Below are 13,620 nucleotides of genomic sequence, written 5' to 3'. Positions count from 1 at the left end.
AGTGTGACTTTCATCCGTGCAAATCAAGCCTTAACTAACTAAGCTAGTGCACTAAGCATCCCTGCTTCGGCTTAACAATGTTCTAATGCAATCTCAGAGAGGTTTAGGCTCAACACTTCAAGATCCCGTCCAATTGATGTTTTAGTACATTATATAATTAAAATTCTTGTAAACTAAATAATATAAGTGCAATTTCAAAATGATGTATTATCAGAAAAAAGCACTCAAAACTTCATATAATCCATCATCAGTCTAAGTCATCTAGCAAAAGGGGAGCTCTTGTTTGTCCTAGTAGCGAGGCAGACTAATATATTTGGTACAAAGCATAGAAGACAATGATGCAGGACACCAGATATATGATTTGCCATATGAGTTGGAAGATATGTATTCTCATTAAATGCACACGTTAATAACTACTATGGAGAGTATGTACAATAGGTAGCAAGTCCAACTCGTACCGTTTCTTGATCACTTTCTTTTAGGACGATTTAGACCAATTTAGGAGCATTAAAACTTTTAACCACGGCAAAAATAGTAGGTGAATCTAGCAAAGTGAACAGAAAAGGCAATGCTTTTAAGCACTAGTAGATAATAAAACACATGTTATCCAGTACTACTGATTTATTGGCACTGATGAGAAGATATCGTATCCATAAATCAATTGAGACGAAAACACACAAATGTGAAAACAAAAAAAAATCATGTAGATTGATCACAGGCTATGCTTACATATCCATTTCCATGCGAAGAGAATTTTAAAAAGAAACGTGGCAGCCTTCCATTGGCCGCATACGCTTATATAAACCTACAGATCCTTGCAACCTCTTGGCCCGTCTCACGTTTCTTCTACCTCTTGCTTCTCTCGATCGCCATCATGGGCGCCTTCTTCTTCCGCAATGCCGGAGCAGCGATGCTGCCGCTGCTGCTGGCAGTGTTGCTGTCAGCGGCCGCCGCCGACCCGGGGTTCTCGTGCGGCCCGTCGTCGCCGACGCGGTCCCTCCCGTTCTGCGACCGGTCGCTCCCGGCGGCGCAGCGCGCGGCGGACCTGGTGTCGCGTCTGACGGTGGCGGAGAAGGTGGCGCAGATGGGGGACGAGGCGGCGGGGGTGCCCCGGCTAGGCGTGCCGGCGTACAAGTACTGGTCGGAGGGGCTCCACGGGCTGGCCTTCTGGGGCCACGGCCTCCACTTCGACGGCGCCGTCCGGGGAGTCACCAGCTTCCCCCAGGTGCTCCTCACCGCCGCCTCCTTCGACGAGGGCCTCTGGTTCCGTATCGGCCAGGTATGTGTACACGTACATCGTTGTTAAACTCCTATGTAGGACTTCTAAATATTGCGTATAGCAGGTTGAGGGATTAGGATTTTGTTTTTCGAATTTTTTCGGTTCACGGCGAAAACTCCGAATTTCACAAAATTTCGGCCAAAATTTGGATAAAAAAGTGAATCTTTCGACGAAGAGAATGAAATTTCGAGCAAACCGTGATTTCGGTCACCATACCAAAATTTTACGAAATTTCGCGAATTTCGACTGAAATTTTGAACAAGACTAGGTTCTCAACTGGAAAGGTTTAACTCGTGCATTATTTATGGCGTCTATGTTTATGTAATGTTCTTTCTAGGCCCACCTTGGGACCATTAAGATCTTCAAGGCAACGTATTTTTGGATAGTGCTATATATATTGAAAAAAATATTGGGAAGTATGCTATGCAAAACTAAAAAAAAGCCGTCGTCTGCGCAGCTTTCATATACTACGTACCTTCAGTGATTAAAATATGCTTCAAACAAACGAAACAAGCAGAGAACAAGTTGACATTCTTGTCTGAACTGTCATGCTTATTTATTAACTGGAGGAGTTTTCTTTTTTTAGAGTTAACTTGAGGAGTTACTAGTATATAAGGATGTTAATTTTTTTTATCTTAATTTATCTCAGAGGCACAGCAGCGTAGTTACATCTGAGCTGACCCCTTGAAAGGTAGGGGCCAGACGGCCAAAAAACGGCAGACGTTCTTTCTACTTTCTCAGCACAGTGCAATCACATATACCATCAGTCAGGGGCCATCCATAGACAGTTGATAGAAAGGCCATCTAACACAGCGCCGGTAGGTACAGAGAGGCAGTAGTACTAGCTCTAGCTACTAGGATATCCTCCTCCGGTGGTTGCAAAACGAAAAGGCGTCCTGGTCTGATTGCACTGCACTCTTTCGGAGCTTTCACAGTGCTACTAGGACATAGAACAATCCTCTCTACCTCTAGAACACCACAACTAAAGCTGCAACAGCGTCGTCAAAACGAGTGGTGCCGTCCTTGGGCTTGATCGGCATGGCCTCTTGGCGTACCTGCCAACCGCCATCATGCCCTCGCGCAGTACGTCCAGGCTCTGCGGCCGTGCGGGGGCACGCCGGTAGGAGGGGAGGTAGGCGCCTCACTGTCAGAGCAGGGCCCTGCTTTTGCTTTGCCCAGCTCTCCATGGATTGGTTATTGGTAGCAACCGATACTATGCGACTGTTAGAGCTTAAAATGACGATATCGACATCATTCATGCATGGAAATGGACTCCGGGCTGGCTGGAACCGGTCCTGTATCCAGATCTTTGATAGTACTAGATCTGATGACAGCGGGATAACAGAGTACATGACAGCTATATACCTCGTGCATCGCGGCACTAATGAGAGTGTTGAACACGAGTAGTTTTCGGACCAGTAACTAGGGGAAAACGTACAGATCAACTGTAGTAAAGTATTGTTTTACTCAAGTAGAACTGTAAGAACAGAGTAACGAAATGAAGCAAAAAAAATAATTAGGGGGAAATGGAGTTAGCAATGACCTAGTTGTTGTTTGTCGGGCTATTGGAACTTGGAAGGTATAATATAAATGATAAATAGTTCATCTGCATCTGACCAGAAGTTGGTCCACCTCCAGATGAGTTCAGGATTCCAGGGGCAGGGGTGCTTGTTCTTTCCTTCCCCTGTTCTGACTTGAGAGTCTAATAAAGTTATGCCTGAAAGTAGATGAAAGTACTACACCAGTTTACGTCCCTGTTTGGTGTTTGCCAATCTAAAGTACAGGAATGTTATTGCTGTGGTAACTAATGAAACAACATCACTGTTGATCATTCAGGGCCACACGTGCCCATCTTTGTCACTTCCACCTGTGTAATGCGATTGCCATAAATGAAGGAACAGTAGTACAACCTACAACTCACTCTTATCGATCACACACTTTGCAAAACGCTCAAGTGGTAGGTCACTCTCTCACTCCAGACGTGAACCTGAAGAATGTTCAGTTCATAGGGCCTTCCATGTGAACTGTAAAGAGGACACGGTTCATCTGGGACTGACACGACGCGTACATGTGCAGGCGATCGGCCGGGAGGCCCGGGCGCTGTACAACCTGGGGCAGGCGGAGGGGCTCACCATCTGGTCCCCGAACGTGAACATCTTCCGCGACCCGCGCTGGGGCCGCGGGCAGGAGACCCCCGGCGAGGACCCGGCCACGGCGAGCAAGTACGCCGTCGCCTTCGTCCGTGGCATCCAGGGGAGCTCCCCCGCCGGCGCCGGCAGCTCGCCGCTGCAGGCCTCGGCGTGCTGCAAGCACGCCACGGCGTACGACCTCGAGGACTGGAACGGCGTGCAGCGCTACAACTTCGACGCCCGCGTCACGGCGCAGGACCTCGCCGACACGTTCAACCCGCCGTTTCGTAGCTGCGTCGTCGACGGCAAGGCCAGCTGCGTCATGTGCGCCTACACGGGCGTCAATGGCGTTCCGGCGTGCGCGAGCTCCGATCTGCTGACCAAGACGTTTAGAGGGGAATGGGGGCTGGATGGGTACGTGTCGTCGGACTGCGACGCCGTGGCCATCATGCGCGACGCCCAGCGGTACGCGCCCACGCCCGAGGACACCGTCGCCGTCGCCCTCAAGGCCGGTAAGTTTTTCTTACAACTTTTGAAAGATGCATTCTACTAGGTGTGAGTGAATCTCATGTTGGTACTGTATGTACGTGCCACCTTTCATTGCCTACAGGACTAATGTTTAATTTCTTTCATCATTAGTATAGTACTGCTACCCAGCAAATGAATAAACAACCTTTCCTGCATGGAATATGCACCCAGCTTAGTACACCGTTTGATGCATGCTTAAATTTTAGCATTTCTGAACTATTTACTCACAGAACAAAAAAAATTAAAGTTTTCTTTAACCTGCTGGCCATGGAAATTTCAGGATTGGACCTGAACTGCGGGACCTACACGCAGGAGCACGGCATGTCCGCGATCCGGCAGGGGAAGATGAGTGAGAAGGACGTGGACAAGGCTCTCACCAACCTCTTCGCCGTGCGCATGCGCCTGGGCCACTTCGACGGCGACCCGCGCGGCAGCGCGCCGTACGGCGGGCTGGGCGCGGCCGACGTGTGCACGGCGGAGCACAAGAGCCTCGCGCTCGAGGCGGCGCAGGACGGCATCGTCCTGCTCAAGAACGACGCCGGTATCCTCCCGCTCGACCGGTCCGCTGTCGGCTCCGCTGCCGTCATCGGCCACAACGCCAACAACGCGCTCGTGCTCAGCGGTAACTACTTCGGCCCGGCGTGCGAGACCACCACGCCGCTCCAGGGGCTCCAGAGTTATATCAAAAACGTGAGGTTCCTGGCCGGGTGCAACTCGGCGGCGTGCGGCGTAGCCGCGACGGGGCAGGCGGCCGCCCTGGCCACCTCATCGGAGTATGTGTTCCTGTTCATGGGGCTCAGCCAGGACCAGGAGAAGGAAGGACTGGACAGGACGAGCCTGCTGCTCCCGGGCAAGCAGCAGAGCCTCATAACCGCCGTCGCCGCCGCGTCGAAGCGCCCGGTGATCCTCGTGCTCCTCACCGGAGGCCCTGTGGACATCACGTTCGCGCAGTCGAACCCGAAGATCGGCGCCATCCTCTGGGCAGGCTACCCTGGCCAGGCCGGCGGGCTCGCCATTGCCAGAGTCCTCTTCGGCGACCACAACCCTAGCGGCAGGCTGCCGGTGACGTGGTATCCGGAGGAGTTCACGAAGATCCCCATGACGGACATGCGGATGCGTGCCAACCCGGCCACCGGCTACCCCGGCCGGAGCTACCGCTTCTACAACGGCAAGACCATCTACAAGTTCGGCTACGGCCTCAGCTACTCCAAGTTCTCGCGCCGGCTAGTCACCGGCGGCAAGAACCCGGCGCCCGACACGAGCCTACTCGCTGGCCTGCCGTCGACGTCCGTAGACACCACGAGCTACTACCACATCGACGACATCGGCGCCGACGGGTGTGAGCAGCTCAAGTTCCCGGCGGAGGTCGAGGTAGAGAACCATGGCCCCATGGATGGGAAGCACTCAGTGCTCATGTTCCTCCGGTGGCCGAACGCGACCGACGGCCGGCCGTCGAGCCAGCTGATCGGGTTCCAGAGCCAGCATCTCAAGGCAGGGGAGAAGGCCAGCGTCAGGTTCGACGTCAGCCCGTGCGAGCACTTCGGCAGGGCGAGGGAGGACGGCAAGATGGTGATCGACAGAGGGTCTCATTTCCTCATGGTTGGCAAGGACGAGTGGGAGATCAGCTTCGACGCATGAGTTTCAGTCTCAGATGTGGCAGCAGAAGTGTTAAAATTTTACAGGTGGGTGCAGTGCACAATTCTTTGGTTAGTGACTACAGAAATTCACCAGATGACAGAAGAAGTAAGTTATTTACTATTTATAATTCATAGCTAAGCCTCGAAACAAATTGGGGCTTTTACATGTAATTTATCAATACGCATGTTTACCTGTCAAATGTAACTATGTTTACCTGTCAAGTGTAGCTAAGGCATTATTCTTTCAATAAAAAATGTATGTCTTCAAGTGGGAAATTTGGCTATTTCTGCAGCACAACCTAGCATAGTACAGTAGTATACTCCGTACCTCCTAGTCAGCAGTCGCTTTATTTATCCAAAATTGTGTCGATGGCCAAATAAAATCATACTCCTATATAAAAAGCAAAGGAAGTACACGGGCTTTGTTTGCTTGGTCCAGCAAAGGAATGAATGGCGCGGGACGTACGTGGTTTTGGGCTTGTGGGCTCTGTAGAGCGGCTTGGGCCATTCGTCTCTTTCCTATGGATCTTTCCGGGTGAAAGCTTGGTAGTGGTTTTCCATTCATGCCATGGCACCATCGTTCAACCCAAGGTGTACCGGTAGTGTGAGGCCAGTGTTGTTCGACGATAGTTGCCTTTGCACTCTTGGGTTTGTGGCTGTTCTAGATTCCAGTATCCTTTGTCTACAACAATAGTCAGTGTCGTGCGGGCTCATAACATCATTTGGTATGTTGTGAGGCCGGTATTCAGGGTGGTTTCTCGGCACATTTGTCAATCGAATGGAGTTGTTTTCACCAACGTTGGATTTAGCTTTGGTTCGCTTTTCAACCATAATGGGGCAAAGAGTTTTTTTTTGTTGTCACAAAACACACCGCAAATCGGCAAAAAGACGACGACATGATGCGGGAGCTAGAAACCTTCCTTATCTGAAAAATATGCTTGCCTTTGCGGAATATCTCTTAGGCCCCGTTTGGGTCCAAGGAATTGGAATCTATTTAATGGAGTAGGCTAATTTATGTTGGAATGTGGCATTCCACAACTTTCCAAAGTTTAGATATAAGCCTATCTTAAATTCATGGGGTGGGAGATGGAAATTGATTCTATAGATTATGGTTATTAGATGGAATTCAATTCTTATAGCACGCTCTTAGACTCGCTTCTCTATAGTAGAAGTGCAGCATACAAGTATCTCTCCCATATCACCAACTATAATATACAACTATATTCCACATACAATTATATTAGCTTCATTAATTTGTGTCTAAATTATGATTATTAAGATGGAATTCAATTCCAATGATCCAAACGGGGCCTTAGAGTTTTTGCAAAACAATGACAGCTGAAATCTTATCTCGTGTGATACTATCTCCGTATCAAAATATTTGTTACTGTTAACTTTTAGTCAAGATGTTTGACCATTCGTCTTATTAAAAAAATATGTAAGTATATATTTTGTTTGTCTTATTTTATCATCAAAGATATTTTAAGTATGATTTGTGTTTTTATATTTATAATAAATTTTTGAATAAGACAAATGGTCAAATGTTACGAGAAAATGTTAAGTGTGACAAATATTTCGGAGGGAGTATTATTCAACTACTAGTGAAGAATATCACTTATGTTAGTACCAGAGGTCCATGTGTACCATGGTGGCCCTATCCAGCACCACTCAGACGGAAAGAGACATGGTAATCGAGGAATAAGGGTACTCACGGGTCCCCGATCAGGATACTGGACAAGTGGGTCCGTCCAACCATGCCGTGCGGGCCAAGGCATGAAGACGCGTGGAGTACAAGCTCGGAGGCCGGGCGAACGGATTCTGCCCCGATATCGCGGGATACTTGTTGTAGTCTGACTCAGATTGCTTTCCATATAACAATCGACTAGGATTAGATCCTAGCCGATTGTAACCCTAGGTCATCAGCCTATATAAGGCGGCTAGGGACGCCCCCTGAGGGTACCTCAACCCAACAGATATCAACTCTTCGCATCCCATACCAGCAATACAATCCACCAGAACACATGACCAGAACCTATCTAAACCTTGCATCTCTATGTTACCATTCAAGTTCTTGGTCTTCGATCTCCCCTGCCTACAAATCTACCACCTGGATAACCCTCTGGTGAACTGCCGGTCAATACATCTGACAGTTGGCGGGCCAGGTAGGGGTGATCGTGAGATCCTTCCCAGTGAGCTCGATGGCATCCCGCCTTGGCATCATCTTCCCCGAGAGCATGAAGGACTTCCTTGCTAATCCGATTCAGCTCCGCTTTGGGAGCATGTAGGTGGACTCTAACTCTGTTGCCTCTATCGCCGACTCGGTGTTCGCCACCAGCTCAGCATCCGTCGGACCTACATCGATGGAGCAAGGTTTTCACCTGAGGATCATCATGCCGCTTGCCCAGCAGGTTGGTGATCTCTCTCTCTCTCTCTCTCTCTCTCTCTCTCTCTCTCAGAGGATCCCATGCATCCTCACGGGCAACCTGCCCACCGACACCCTCCGATCTAATCGCAGGGCTAGACCGCATCAGCAATACCATTGCTGAGTGCATCAACCTCTCCGAGGCTGCACTACGTCCTGGAAGGTCGGCGCAGGGCTCTCCCCGCGTCCCTTTTGGCATCAAGAACTTGGCTGTCATGTTTTTCGAAAAACTCATGCAGTCTTTCCAGATTCAATCTGATGACCCACCCGAACCCACCCAGTTTCCAGACTGCGGCGAGTTCCAAGTCTCTCACTTTTCCCTAATCCCAAATCCTTATGGTGAGGGCGACGACGGAAGCTATACGTCACTAGATCAGGAAGTCTTCGTTGTCTCCGCCGACGAACCTCCTTGTGATGGCAAAACTTCCTCCCAGGAGGAATGACGCAATGAGAGGAATCGAGACCGCGGCAGGCGCCGCCAAAAGGAATGAGCCGAGCAAGTTCGTCAGCCATCTACCGCCCCCGTAGCGGCCGGCGCACCGCCCGTCCCGCCGGCACCTAACGGCGGCGACAACGGCGACCAAGGGGGCACTGGGGGTCAACGCAGGCGTCTCTTACATGCCTGCAATCTACATGCTGACCTCAAACAAGCTGGTCATGACGTCTTTGCCACTGCTCAGTCCAACCTAGGGGTCATTTTTGCTGACCTAGAAAATCTTCTAGACTTGGAGTAAGTGAAGTGGATCTGGGCGCGCATCCGTGTCGCTAACACCCAGATCGAGGAAAAGGTCCAGGCCCCAGCATGTTGAAGAAGCCAATCATCACACTCCATATCTACATCTACCCAGCACTCCTGAAGCCGATCTAATCAAAGTAGATCCGATCGCAGCCGACCTAATCATGGCCGCCGCAGGGGAGGTCGGCTAGAACCCATTCAAGAGGTGGAGGTGGACCAATCCCAAAGCAATGACCACCACCCCAACGATGATGACCATCGACCAAATAACCACCACCGCAACAACCATTGCTGCAATGGATGAGGAGACGGTGAATGCCGCGGTTGGCCTGGTCGGCAACCTGACCGCGACCGCTGCAACCTCCATGGTGAGCTCAACAACTATAGCCAGGAGAGGGACGAGGCAGAGCTCTGCTGGCAGGCCCAGTACAACCGCGACCTTGGTGCTCCAAGGGTCGGCAACCAGCCAAACCGCGATGTGGAGCAGGAGGCCCACAACCGCCAGGAGGAGGAGCTGCGCCGCCGCGATGATTACAACCGTCGCTACGGCGCCCCTGGTGATGCCTACAATCCACCCTAGCATGACAGCGACGCACACCCCAGGGCCTTGCCGGTACACTACCTCCTCATGGAAGATGACGACATGGACATCGATGAGTTTGCTATGTTCACCCCTCGCCTCAGGACTGTCCAGTGGCCACCCACCTTCAAGCGAGCCATCAACAAGAAGTACAATGGTCACTCTGACCCAAAGATCTGGCTGAAGACATACTACACCGTGGTTAAGGCTGTGCACGCCACCTACGACCAAATGGTCGCCTACTTTCTATTGGTGATAGGAAGCGCAGCTCTCCTATGGCTCAAAAACCTCCCACGAGGTTGCATCGACACATGGGGATAGCTCGCCAGAGCCTTCACCTAGGACTATCAGGTTACATACACTCGACCTTAAAACATGGAAAACCTCGGCCAAGTCTGCCAGCAGAAGAACGAATTTTTAGTTCATACTTTAGTACATACACTCGACCTTAAAACATGGAAAACCCTGTGATGTTAAAAATGTAGCATCGTTAGTATAGTTTTACATTCGGTTTTTAGTTCATACTTTAGTATTTAGATCTAGAAGTATTTACTAGTATAGTTTGATGAATTTTTAATATTTTTATTATACAACCGTAGGATGCCAAGGCGTGGAAAAGCTGGTAAAGCAAGGTAATCTCAGTGCATGTTATTCAACCGTACGTTAACCGGTAGTCGTATGATTTAATCTTAGTTGCTTCTTGTTCTTACAACGAAAATGGTAAATGTGGAGTGGTGTTCCGTTGACCGGAAATGCCTTCGACCGTTTACTTCTGCCTAGTGGTGTTCCAGTGCCCATGTGCTTTTGCGGTGATCCTTGCAAGGTAGCCAAGTCCGATGAAGAGGATATTTATAGGCAAAGGTATTGGATGTGTTCGAACTTTGCGTTTGAGCCTACACTTCGTCAGTGCCGCATTAACAGGATGGTGAGGAATTGATGTTGTGCAACAATTATTTTGTGCCATATGACATCTTGCATGCTTTTTTTTGTTATGTAATAAATACATCTTTTGCAGACTCCTCCACCGCTCTGTGATTTTGAGCAGTGGATTGACACTGAGATCAAGCCTAAGGACAAGGAGCACATGCAGTACATGTTGCAGTGGGCGGCAGAGAGCAAGGAAAGGATGGAGAAGAGGCTCAGAGAGGAGGCTGCAGAGAAAGAGCACAAGGAAGAGGAGGAAAGGAGGTGGCTTGCTGCGTAGAGGGAGGAGAGGGAGAGGAAGCTTGAGCGTGCATGCCAAGCCAAAGCAGCGATGGAGGAGAACACCGATGCCCTGAGGAAGGGAAAGTGGCCTCGTTGTACTCAATAGGCTCCGTTATTCGCTACTACTCCGTTGTGTGTGGTTGTGTCCATGTTTTATTCATGGATAATGTTGTGTACTGTTGGACCTTTAATTGTGTTGTGCTTAGGTAATGTACTCTGTTTTGCCACACGATTTTCATTCGTAGTTATCGATTATTTCAATTGTGTGCTTCTAATTATTAATTGGGAAATGTTTAGAATTGGCAGGGAAAATGCACGCGAACAATGAAAGACATTTAACTTATTATGTAGATAGAGCAGTCATCGCACATAAAGATAATTGTAAACATCATAATCGTACAATGAAGTAGCCCTATGCACTAAATGCGTCCTCGCTTGAAACAAGGCTCGCCGGCACCACGACCACGCCTTGCTGGCCGCTGCGCTGCTCTGGTCTGCTGCCGGTCGTATGTCCAGGGCTCCGATGGGTGAACGTCGTGAGTCAGACGTCCTCCTGTTACCTCCGCAGGAGGTGTCGTGAGGTACTACGACGACGCGCCCTGTGTGGGACCCTGTGGTGTCTCGATGAACTAGGTCGCACCCTGTGTAGGACCTGGGGCGTCTAGCAGCTGGGAAGGACCGAGCAGGTCGGCGTCCACTCTGAAAAGCTCATCGATCCAAGCACTGCTGCTGGCCCTCGCTGCCTCATCATGCGAGTCCTCCGAATGCCATCCCGATCTACGTAGCCTGTTACAATCACAAAGGAAACGGTTTTGTTAGTTTCGTTGCGTTCTTAAAATGGAGTTACAATAAGTACACTTCACATACCTGTTGGTTGTAGCTCCGGTGCAGCTGAAGAAGGATACGATGACCATGTGTATTGCATCTGAGGAACGGTGGACGGACCTGCTGTGGCATGCCAAGACGGTGGCGGTGGTGGTGGTGATACAACGTAGGAGGTGCCGGCTGTTGCCGGACGAATGTGCTGCTGAGAGGACGTACCAGCCTGCTGAGTAGGAGCTGGAGCGGACGGATGGGGGTACGAAGGTCATGGTGGACGGACGACGTGCCCGTGCTTGCCATGGCAGGTAACGCCGCTGAGGAACCTCCTGCAGCCGTCTCTGACCCGCGTAAGCAGTTATCGTTGCTGAACCAAATTCATCACGGGGAAGTTATCGATGCCGTACGTCAGCTGCCTGCCCATATCCGCTCTAAGGTTGATCTGTTGGGGAGCGAAAAAATTTCAAGTTAGTGACACCAAATGATGCAAGTTTAGTACAATTAAATTCAAGTAACCTACCGCGCGGTCGTAGTTGACGTCTCTCGCGCGAGGGTATGTCTGGGTGACTGGAGCGGTCTCCGTCGGTGGCTCCGCCGGAACGTGCTGGACTCGCGTCCTGGTCCTCGGTAAGAACCAGCTAAGGTACGCTGCGAAAGTGTCGTCGTTGTGTGGCCGGGCCTCCTAGACCACCTCGTCTAGTACGGTGGCCCACAGGGCGACCCAGTGAACCATCCTCAGAACCCATAGGACTCCAGGACCACTACCACCACCCTGACGGGTAGCCTTATTGGAACCATCGTTACACGAGTTACATAAATGAAATATTGTTAATGCAAGGAGAATGAAAATGCTGGACTGTATCTATGAACGGAAGCCGGTACCGCTGATGTTGCTGGAAGCGGGGCATCCTGGTACAGGACAAACTGCCTCATGACACGGTGAACCACGTAGTCCTCGACGTGGATGTCAAAGACTAGTGGCCTCCTCGTCATCTAGTACGCCATGTCCCGATGGCATAGCAAAGACAGGCCATGCGGGGCACGAGCCTCCACCTCCTCCAAGCTGTAGGGTCTCCACCTCACGTTAGTGTCGACCAGAGCGTCGAACATACCGACGAAGTCCGGGTAAGACTTCTTTGTCTGAAGCCCCATCCAAACCGCCTGCAACAAATGTAATCATAATTTCTTATTTAGGACCTCGGAAATTCCAAATTGTAATAAGAATCAAAAAATAGTAGTGGAAGAACAGTACCCTCCTCAGGCACCAAACGACCCCATCGTGGGTCTATCGACGTTGTCCTCATCAAAACCCCCAGGGTAGGGGGACATGTCCACACGAGGTCGCCCTATCGGGAACCGCTCGTAGGTCCAAAGCTAAAGCAGCAGCGAGCAACCAAGGAAGATAGGCTCCGTCGAAGTTACCTTCACGCAGCCCATGCAATGACCCCTGTACGTGGCCACCAGCACAGCTAAACCCCAGCTGTACTGTGGAACCTCGTCGAGCGGGGCCTCCGCAATGGCCCTCACGTAAGGAAGAAGGTGCTTAGGCACCGAGTTCCCCTGCGACATGCAGAATAGTGTCTAGCCGAAGAGCCACAGCAGGTACGCCTCCAAGTGACGCGCTACTGTGGCGTCGCCTGCGTCCTCTCTCATGTACTCGGCCTGCAAAACAATTTCGTACTTGTGTCAACAATTTAAAACAATGGCCAAAAAATATTTATAATTGCTGCTAATTAGAAACTCACACTGAACTGCTGGAGCCAAGCCTTCGTCGGGCCATGGGAGCTGCTGAAAGTGGTGTACTGGGGGGCACCGTCTACGCGGGCAACGTCCGCAAAGCAACCCAGCAGCTCCTCACGGCAGGAGGGGGCACGTCCATTGCGGCTACGACGACCCCTGCACAAGGAAGGCCCAGTAGCATCGAGACGTCCTCTAGTGTGGGCGTCAACTCACCGACTGGGAGGTGGAAGGTGTGCGTCTCCGGCCGCCATCGGTCTAGCAATCCTGCTAGCAATGACATGTCGAACTGCAACCGTGTGGGTCTCTCGCGGCCACGTCGCGCTGAACGGTCGACGATGTCACCCTCCACAAGCCTAGCCACAGGAAGAAGGCCCACCGCACGCAACCTGTACCACGGAACAAATGAATTAGTTTACACAAATTATTCATTCAACTTAACATAGAAGTATTACTAATTATTTGTGCCTCGGGATCCAACGTCGGTCGATCGGCATGGTCGCAAGTGAAATACGAGCCCGAAACGTGCCTAGGTTCATACCAAGTA

The 13,620-nt window shown here is 50.6% G+C and overlaps 1 protein-coding gene across 1 annotated transcript; it reads left to right on the top strand.

The window, feature by feature from the left end:
* Positions 1–810: 810 nt before the first annotated feature.
* LOC117833456 (probable beta-D-xylosidase 7) lies at positions 811–5,849 on the top strand. The gene is made up of 3 exons (XM_034712951.2): positions 811–1,279; positions 3,356–3,920; positions 4,217–5,849. The coding sequence occupies exons 1-3, from the start codon at positions 875–877 to the stop codon at positions 5,572–5,574; spliced, it is 2,328 nt and encodes a 775-aa protein (XP_034568842.1). The 5' UTR covers positions 811–874; the 3' UTR covers positions 5,575–5,849.
* The last annotated feature ends 7,771 nt before the right edge of the window (positions 5,850–13,620 follow it).

The sequence above is a fragment of the Setaria viridis genome, chromosome 8, assembly GCF_005286985.2.
Source record: "Setaria viridis chromosome 8, Setaria_viridis_v4.0, whole genome shotgun sequence".
Classification (NCBI taxonomy): domain Eukaryota; kingdom Viridiplantae; phylum Streptophyta; class Magnoliopsida; order Poales; family Poaceae; genus Setaria; species Setaria viridis.
Note: the sequence above shows the minus strand (reverse complement) of the source record. Positions and strands in the feature narration are given on the sequence as shown.